The sequence below is a fragment of the Halyomorpha halys genome, unplaced genomic scaffold (genome assembly GCF_000696795.3).
Source record: "Halyomorpha halys isolate HHAL.00 unplaced genomic scaffold, Hhal_1.1 Scaffold249.1, whole genome shotgun sequence".
Taxonomy (NCBI): Eukaryota; Metazoa; Arthropoda; class Insecta; order Hemiptera; family Pentatomidae; genus Halyomorpha; species Halyomorpha halys.
Window position 1 is genome coordinate 1,536,047 of NW_027104890.1, and position 9,243 is coordinate 1,545,289.

Consider the following 9,243-nt stretch of genomic DNA (forward strand, 5'->3'; position numbering starts at 1 on the left):
ACCCCTGTTATTTTACACTTATGTTTTTTCTTTTTTTTTTCCCTTTTTGTAACTATGGTGTTTGTATCTTTTTTAGCCCTGACGAAGCCCAGCAACGTGGGGCGAAATGTTGGCTCAATAAAATAGTATAATTATTCTCCTGTTTGAGTTTTTTTTTACTGTACCCGGACCATATTCCATTCAATTAATATTTGTGCAAGTTTAAGCCCAACCTGAACTGAAAGGGATCCATTGGGAGTTCATGCTTTACTTATGATACATATATACATTACGGTAGTATTGATCCCTTTTCTAGCTCAGAGAACCACTGAATTTCGACAAATGAGCTATCTAAATGGATGAGAATTTCAAGGAGAAATGATGAATCACAATTTCGATTCTTAATCTCTTACTGGAACTTAAATAAAAGTTATTAAAAAAGTGAGTGGTGTTAAAACTCAGACAGAGTCGGATTAAGTTGGCAGATCGAGACAATAAAAATTGGGTTTTAAATATTTGGACATGTACATCAATACCTTGGTATATTCCTATGGAACCTAGTTGGATTTTTTGTTATAAGTCTAAAAATGAACTGTTTTTGCGATAGCGCACAAACTAGGTATGAGTCATACCTAATTCTAAGGTTAGCTTCTCCAACATTATGGTTGTCATGGAATACTTATCACATGCTTCATTCTTCCTCATGTGTTTACGGATAGCTAAATCTGAACTGTAAAACTGAAGTGATATTTTCAAATGGGGTAACATAATTATTTATTTCATAAAATGCTACTTAAAAATAATCATTATAAAGTATGCAGCTTCTCCGATCGTGTGTGCGAAATATACATCTTTGATAATACGATATTGTTCATATGAATGAGCATGATATGATATCGCATATATTTTGAATGAATTAAAGAGAAGAAACAAACATATCTAATGTGAGAGTTCTTTCAGAGGTAAACTAGTTATATTATATTTTAAAATTATGAATGCTACAATTTTTAAATTGTGGAGGATAAGCCAAATAATGTCTCTCTTATTTTATTTTATTAATGATGCCCCTTTTTTCACAGACATTCCAATATTTTTGCAGTATTATCATTTAATCTTAAATTATGCAGTTGTTGATGTAATGGTTTAATGTATGAAAAGAAAAAAAATTGGCACATACAACATTATTACAGGTTATGATTAAATTTTCATATATCTAGGCTGGTGTAGGTACCATACAATTACTATTATTTTATTTGTACCTCAATTTGTATGTAAGAAAGTTTTCTTTTGTTTCTATTAATTATTTTACTACATGGTACATTTTACAAACAAATATTTGCCCATATATTTTACTACATTGAACTGAGGATGAAATTTTTACTTTAACTTCTCTACATATAGTAAGAGAAAGTATTGTGATCATAAAATTCAAAAACATAAAAATTCGAATTCATGTTTTCAACAGAAATATAGGTTTTGAGGTCTCCTGAGTCCAAATAAACAAGTATTGCAAAATGGTATTTGTGTGAACAATCTAGCTTAAAAATAAAAAGTCATATAAAACTGAAATTATATATTTATTTGTGTATAGGAATGCCTGGGACTTGAGTAAAATTTTTGCTTATTAAAGGACTTTAATTTTGTTTATTTGGAATAATTAATCACTTTGGATCATTAAAAATAAAAAAAATGTATGGATTTGAACTATGAAAGAATTTGATACTAACTGTAGGAGAAAAAAAGAGCAATAAGCAGTTTAAAGACTGGAAAATCAGAGGCAGCCAAGTGTATACAATCTCTCCTGATCGCAATTATTCATCACGGCTTGGTTATATTTTTTTAAACTATAGGATTATTGGCAGGAACAAAGTTGATGTTTGTTCTCTCTCACTACGAGAAATCATTTAATAATTTATTTTTGTTTTTTCAAATTTTTACATCAATAGAAAAATATTATTGTAAAGGTGGTAAGTGAAAGTTGTGTGACCTCTCAAGGTTTTTTTTAATAAAAGTTTTAAGGTAAATTTAGTCTAGTTAAAATTTCATCGTTTTAGTATTCAATTTCCTAAGAATTTGTCATAATCTTTTAAGTTTCCTCTCCCAGCCTAGAAGACAAAAAAAACAGCTGTCATGAAGATAATGTTTCAGTAAATAAATGTCTAAATCATGATGGATTTTTATGGAAAATCAAATTCAAGAAATGATATATTCATTAGGGTTGTTCGGTTTTGCACTCGAATCATCAAAAACTATTTAAAATTATTTGCAGTTTTTGGAATTTTACATCTTCAGGTCGACGAGTTGGGTCAAAAAGTGCATGATATAAATTTGTTTTAATATTTTATTTGCTGTCAGAATTCACAAAAAAAGTATCTCTATTCATTAGAAATTCCAGAATTAGGTGTGCTGGAAAAGATTAGCAACTTATTAATACTATCAAAAGAAATAGACCACATGCCCCTGTTATGACCCCGTGAAAATCAAGTAAAAATTACATAATTGTAGAGATATAGTGGGAAACTCTGAATATGGTACCCTTTATTTTCTTAGATAACATCTTGGCTACTATTAAGATACTGATGGTATTCCTTTTTGTCTAGTCAACAATTTTGTAATGGGTTCCCCTAACCTTTGAGTATAGGCTAGAATCTTGTATGTTTAGTGAAATGCTGATAGAATCTTATTAGCGATATTTAAAAAAATAATTCTAACATCTTTAATTTGTATTTAATACTATTGATTTTTGTTGCTGGGTTTCAGAAAATTTAATGAAGTTAAATTAGGAAGCATTGTAGATCTTATTCAGTCAGGAGATATTAATCTTAATATAGCCAAATTAGTCATGGAAGAAATTGCTAATGGAAACAACAGTACTCCCGAAGAGGTAAATCTTTCCTAATCTGTATTATCAACTATTTAATACTTTCAATAATTATCATTTTGATGTTTTCCAGATTATTACAGCTTTGGGGTTATGGCAAATTAAGGATACAATTGAACTAACTAGGATTTGCACTAAAGTTGTCCAAGATAATCCTGAGATTGTTAACCAATACAAAAAAGGGAAGACCAAGGTTTTCGCTGCCCTCCTTGGAAAAGTGGCTGTAGAAACTAACAAAAAAGCCAAGATGGATGTAGTTGTTAAATTATTAAAAGAAATGTTAAAAGATTAAATTACACAACTTTTAAAACCAATAAAGTGGGTACTATTGATTTTTACGTTGCAATATTTTTTATTATAAAAAAAAATATATGTTTATATAATTAAATGATCTTAAAAATAAATTGAATCAAACCAAACACATGATCAACTTTTATTATTTTTTTTAGATGCAAGTTTAAATTTCAAGTCAAAATAAAATGAATAGAATTTTACTCAAAATATCATTCAGTGTATGTAGTGATTTTGTGAATTAATTTTACCTGTTTTTAGTGACATTAATAAAATTTATAAATTTACAGAAAAATATTTTAGCTGGAGGAAATATTCATAATGAAAGCTTACTGAGGATGCCCGCATTGATGGTATGTTCAACGCTTTGATTGATAACTTCTCAGCCCTTTGTATTTTAATTTAAAGATCTCTCATTATCTCATTTAATTATTTTATTTGACGAGTAAACAAAAATAAAATAATGAATATTGCATTAATATAGTCAATTGACTATATATTTTCTTGTTGTTGGTGAATTTAGCCATTACAAAAAATCTTTTTAATTTTTAAATTCCACTCTCCTCTTTGATTAAATTTGAAATATAGCGGGACTTATTGGCATTGATAAGCTAAACTCAGGGTTTCACATTTTAAAAAATTGGCTTTTGATCGAGTCTGGCACCCAGGACTGCTATACAAGATCCGGAAATTCCTACCCCCTACATACTTCCTCATCATCCCTTCTTATCTCTCCGACAGATTATTTCAAGTAAATTACAACGGCACTTATTCATCCCTATTCCGTCAGTCTGCTGGTGTACTTCAGGGACTACCCTGATATATACTAATCCTTATATAAGGATACTAATCCTTGGTCCTATTCTTTATACAGTTTTCACAGCTGACATTCCAACCCATCCTAACACAATCCTCACCATGTATGCCGATGACACATGTCTATTGTCAATGAACAATGAGCCTTACATTGAATCCCAAACCCTCCAATCCCACATCACCACCCTTGAAGAATGGTGCCAAAACTGGAGGATTAAAATAAATTCCAATAAATCCCACCAAATCACATTTACCCTTCGACGTAAACCCATGACCTCTTCCGCTACAATATCCTTTAATAATACCCCACTTATTTCTGTCGAACAGAACAGTTACTTAGGACTACATCTCGACAAACGACTGACATGGAATCGTCATACAAGACTAAAAAGACAAGAAACTGCTTGTAGATTCCGACTATTGCAACATTTAGTAGACAAACGGTCTAAATTGCCAATCCATTACAAAAGCCTGATCTACATGACTATTATAAGGCCTATCTGGACATACAGAGTTGAGCTTTAGGGCTCCACTAAACCATCAAATTCCTCCAGAATCCAATCCTTACACTCCAAAATCCTTTGTAAAATCCTTAATGCTCCTTACTTTGTCACAAATCAAGTCATCCATCAGGACCTCAATGTTCCATATGTTGCCGATTTGGCCAGAACCAGATACCGTTCCTTCCATAATAAACTTCTCAACCATCCAAATCCACTTGTTTCTAACCTGGCTTCTCTTTCATTACCTAATAATCCTCCTAGGCCCCTGAAAAGAAGATGGCCTCGAGATCTTCTCCTCTAGAAATGTTATTGGAGTTCTATCAGTGGGTAGATTCTCCACATGTTTTATCATGTCACTATGTCACCTACAGCAAATTTACTTGTTGTATATATGTGTATACAGTTGTAAATAGCAATAAATAAATTATTAAAAAAAAAAAAAAATTGGAAAACTAATACTTAAATCGGTTTCACATTTTGATCTTCTTAATTTTACTCAGTATCAGTATTGTTGGGTGATACACGGATTAGGCATTCGGTCATGAAACATGGTAACTGATGAAATGAAAACTTTTACAATGTTTGTTAATTGTTTTTTCTTCAACCAGGAGTCACTTACCATCACTTGATATCAACATTACTATCTTCAGAAAACAAATTTCCTTTTCAACAATCTGTGAAATAAGTCTATAATAAGCCGGTGATGCCCAAAACTTCAATTCATAAAAAATATCACTTACCGTGTTTTACAATTCAATGCCTCAAATATTAAAATATAGAATACACTAATGAAGTTTGGTCAATGACTTTTGTTTTGTTTTTATTCTTCTTGATTCTTTCCTTTCACACTGAAAAATCAGTTATATTTCAAACTGGAAAACATTTTTTGTTATTGTCACTTATTTAATTTAATTGTTTGTTGTAAACATGGTTATCAATATTTTTTTATAATAAAGAAAAAAACAGACGATTTTTACTTAAAACTGGTTTATATTGTTTTCATGATGGCTTTCTGTATTTAACCATATGGAATTTGAACCACTCCAACTCTGATGCGATTTGATCAAAGTACAAAGAAAGATTGACTAACTTCCCGTCTAGAATCAATGGTAGCACCTTCTTTGGTTACTTGATGTTATAACAATTGAATGTTCTTTAAACCAATGACACTAAGTTAGATATTAGTTAATATTAAAAAAAAGACATGAACCCCTTGATTTTTGATAAACTGTAGTTTTGTTGTATACTTGAATATTTTAATTTTATATGTATTTGTTGTTTGCACTTGTTTTTATCAAGTTTATCGACCAAAGACTTTGGATGTCCACTATTGTTGACCTTGACCAGTTTACAATCTTTAAATTCAAATATTATAAAAATAATTTTAACATTTTTAAATCACAACATATCGAAATGGATTTATTCTTGTTATTTACAAATAATATTGATTCAAATGCTCAATGTTAATACATAAAATTATTAGTTTAATAAGAAAATTATCTATTAATTTTAAATAATTATTAAATTAAAATTATATTACAAATCCTAAATCTTTCAACTTTTATTCCTAAAAAAAATATTTATGATACAATACAAGAATTACACTATCCATTTTTTGGAAACTTTCACATTTATTAGATCATTGGTCCAGTTATATATAAAAAGTCTTTTCATTCTCCATTTTATGTTTTTACCAATTTCCATGACCTGTTCAGGGCTACAGTTCATATTTTTAATATCTAAATGTAAAATATCTCCACTACATCATATTGCTGTAATGCAATCAAAACTTTTTAAAAATTGGTAAAATTATTTATCAGTTTTAAAAAAAAAGTTGAAACAACTAATAATTAAACAATTAACTAATATTTAATTTAATATGATATCACTACAGAATATTATAAATTATTTATGGAATGATGGAGAGGTAAATTTTGTTACAAATACTTCAGAATTGAAGACATTTTTCTCAGCAAATCTAGTTGGAGCATTTAAGTTTTGTAAAAAATCTCTGCATGCCAATTGTTTGACATTATAGGTTCTTAGGTTTGAGATGGAAAAATCATACTGAACATGTATCCGCCACTTTGATGATAGTCAAGACTTTTTTTTTTCAAAGAATTCTTCCTTTCTTATTTAGGTAGAATTTGGGGATTGGCAATTATTTTTTATATCCATTCCCCCAAGTTTACTAGATTTAAAGAGAAAAGTTAAAATTTTATTTTTAAAATTAATTGTGTTGAATGGTTGAAATTTGTTATATTTTCCCAAACACAATGGATGATAGGAGGGCAAAAAGGTTGTTGGTTTACCCAGTACTTGAGTTCCCTCTGGTTTTTGTTTGAGCTAACATCTGGTCACCCTTACCTCATGTCATCTCCTAATTCAGAAACTCATTTACTGAGTTAAAAAATTATTTATATAATTTGAAAAAAAAATAATATAATTTTTATTAAAGTATTTTACAACTTATTAAAACAACTTAAAATTTGGTTTTGGATCTGCATCAAAGTTCCAGGGATGATTCTTGATGTGGTATATAATATAGTAGTCCAGTTTTTGTCTACAATTTGGAGTACTTTATCAATGGATATGTTGGTGAAGAGGTTTTCAGGGTTATATGGAGTTAGCTGGAAGTTGGAGGAATATTAATGTTTATTAAAATTAAGGGATATGGCTGAGGAATTGAAGAGGTTGATAGGTTAATTTAAGGGTATGTGAAAAAAGGTTACAAACACACGAGATGTTAACTAATAAGTAGTTTTATACTGTATAGTATGATCTTCATTTTCAAATTGAAGTTTAGCTTTTCTTTGATAAATTGTAATTAAAACAATAAGAAATTTTACAGTAATTCTAAAAACTTGTTCAGAAGGGGAAGACGCAGATTTTCAAACTCGCCAAGGGTGCAGAAGAGCTTTGCGTGGCGCCTAGTAAGGGTGCATAGAAAACAACTGATGGTACATAAAAGATTCTTGAGACCCTCGCAGAGGACAATCAGCCTCCTTAATCTCAAGTTGAATAAAAACAAAATGGTAGTGCAAGAAAATATGAAGGTGGAGAAATCCCAACCTAATTGTCTAGTAACTGGAAATTTGCGTGGCGTGATGGCTCATTTTCAGGTCTAATCAGCAATGGACTAGTCACGTGCCAGACCACGCCTTCTTAAGTTAGGATAAAACAAAAATTTGAACTCAAGATGTTCTTCACGATTCGCAAGACTAGGGACTTTGGTTATACTGAACTAAAAATGTTTGTTCAAATATGGCGCCATGGGTCAAAGACAAACATTTTTGATCGAAAATCGAGTTTTCATCACCCCTCAGTATTAAAACTTTCTATCAAAACGTTCAGGAAAAATTTGTCTGCTCCACTATGAGTTCTAGAAATTATTCTTAATAATCAAAGTGCTAAAGTTTGTAGCAAAAGAGTTATCAGAATTAAAAAAAATCATAATGGGGTTCAAGAACCCAAAACGTCTAATAATTAAAATGTTACTGACACAGAATCAATTATACTACTAATTAAGACAATAAGCCTCATTATGGTATTTAAATTTAACTGGATTCTCAAATATTTTGGATATAACCTGATTATTTAATTCATAAGACCAACTGTCGAAGACCTTAAATAAAGGGAAATAAAATATCTGGTTGGAAGAAAAAGATTATAACATAACTCCAAAAGACGGTTCTCTAGCACCAACTCAATTCAAATACAAATTGTTTACCGAAACTCTCCGTCTCATTACGCGAGTAAGGAGGGTAATCCTCGGTATCACTGACTTAAGAATGGCCTTTTCAACTAAATGTCAATATCTCATCATTACAAAACAGCCAAAACGTGTTGGATTACAGAGCGTATGGTTCAAAAACATGGAATATCAACAGAAACCCACCTAATATGAAGTATCCTCCCAAAATGACTTCATCGATGTCTTGACCAATATCAATGTTGGTTTTCACTTTCGGCTTCTACATCTTTTTTAAAGAAAATTCTATCTATCCTCATAAGGTTGATTGGAACCCGTTTCAAACCGTAAAACAATAATTTAATACATACTTTTAACTTTTTTTTGTGTTTACTTTGATTTATACTGTTTCAGTTTAATCCACATATGAAGTATCAATGTCCTGATGACAAATGCGGGAAAAAAAAGGACTGCTTCCCTCCGTGCCCTAAAAAGAAGTTTGTTTGCAAGAAAAAACCAAAACCATGCGGTCCTAAACCATGTAAAGAACCCCGCTTTGACTGTCCACCGAATGATCCTCCTGACCATTGTCCTTATAAACCTCCTAAGTGTAAAAAACCATGTGTTGAAACTCCAAAGTGCGTAAGAGTAAAACCGGTTATGCCTACTGAGCCCCCAAAATCCAAATGCTAAAAATAATAATTCGAAGGTAATTAATCAGAAGAAGACAATGAGTTTATCACCTCTTGTTAAAACAAAATATCTTTTGCTGAATGATAATAAAAAAAGCAATAAAATCTTATTAGAATTTTTGGTTGGTTTTATTTAAATATATTTTACTGTTCGTTATATTGTTCAATATTTGAACTATATCCATTGAAGATATTAAATATTTAATGAAACAGAATTTAGTATTTGCTAGTCGTAACTATTGATGCTTACATTGTTTGTGTAATATATGTACATATTGAAACTTTTCCTTCCTTGACTGAGTAAATGGCTTAACTAATAAAGACAAAACCTGAAATTGTTGTTACTAAGATTTGACAACATTAAAGTAATGTCCGCAATCAGGATACAAA

General features: G+C 30.3%; 1 protein-coding gene across 4 annotated transcripts in view; it reads left to right on the forward strand.

The window, feature by feature from the left end:
• GatB (glutamyl-tRNA(Gln) amidotransferase subunit B, mitochondrial) overlaps nucleotides 1-8,969 on the forward strand; it is a 31,476-nt gene extending 22,507 nt beyond the window's left edge. For 2 of the 4 annotated variants that reach the window (XM_024359868.2, XM_067045887.1), the window contains 5 exons: nucleotides 2,740-2,863; nucleotides 2,934-3,178; nucleotides 3,310-3,372; nucleotides 3,442-3,504; nucleotides 8,576-8,969. In XM_024359868.2, coding sequence (XP_024215636.1) covers nucleotides 2,740-2,863; nucleotides 2,934-3,152 — 343 coding nt within the window. In that variant the 3' untranslated portion in view covers nucleotides 3,153-3,178; nucleotides 3,310-3,372; nucleotides 3,442-3,504; nucleotides 8,576-8,969. Of the gene's footprint in view, nucleotides 1-1,058; nucleotides 1,170-2,739; nucleotides 2,864-2,933; nucleotides 3,179-3,309; nucleotides 3,373-3,441; nucleotides 3,505-8,575 lie in introns of those variants that run through there. The other 2 variants (XM_067045883.1, XM_067045892.1) reach the window with 2 other exon arrangements.
• The last annotated feature ends 274 nt before the right edge of the window (nucleotides 8,970-9,243 follow it).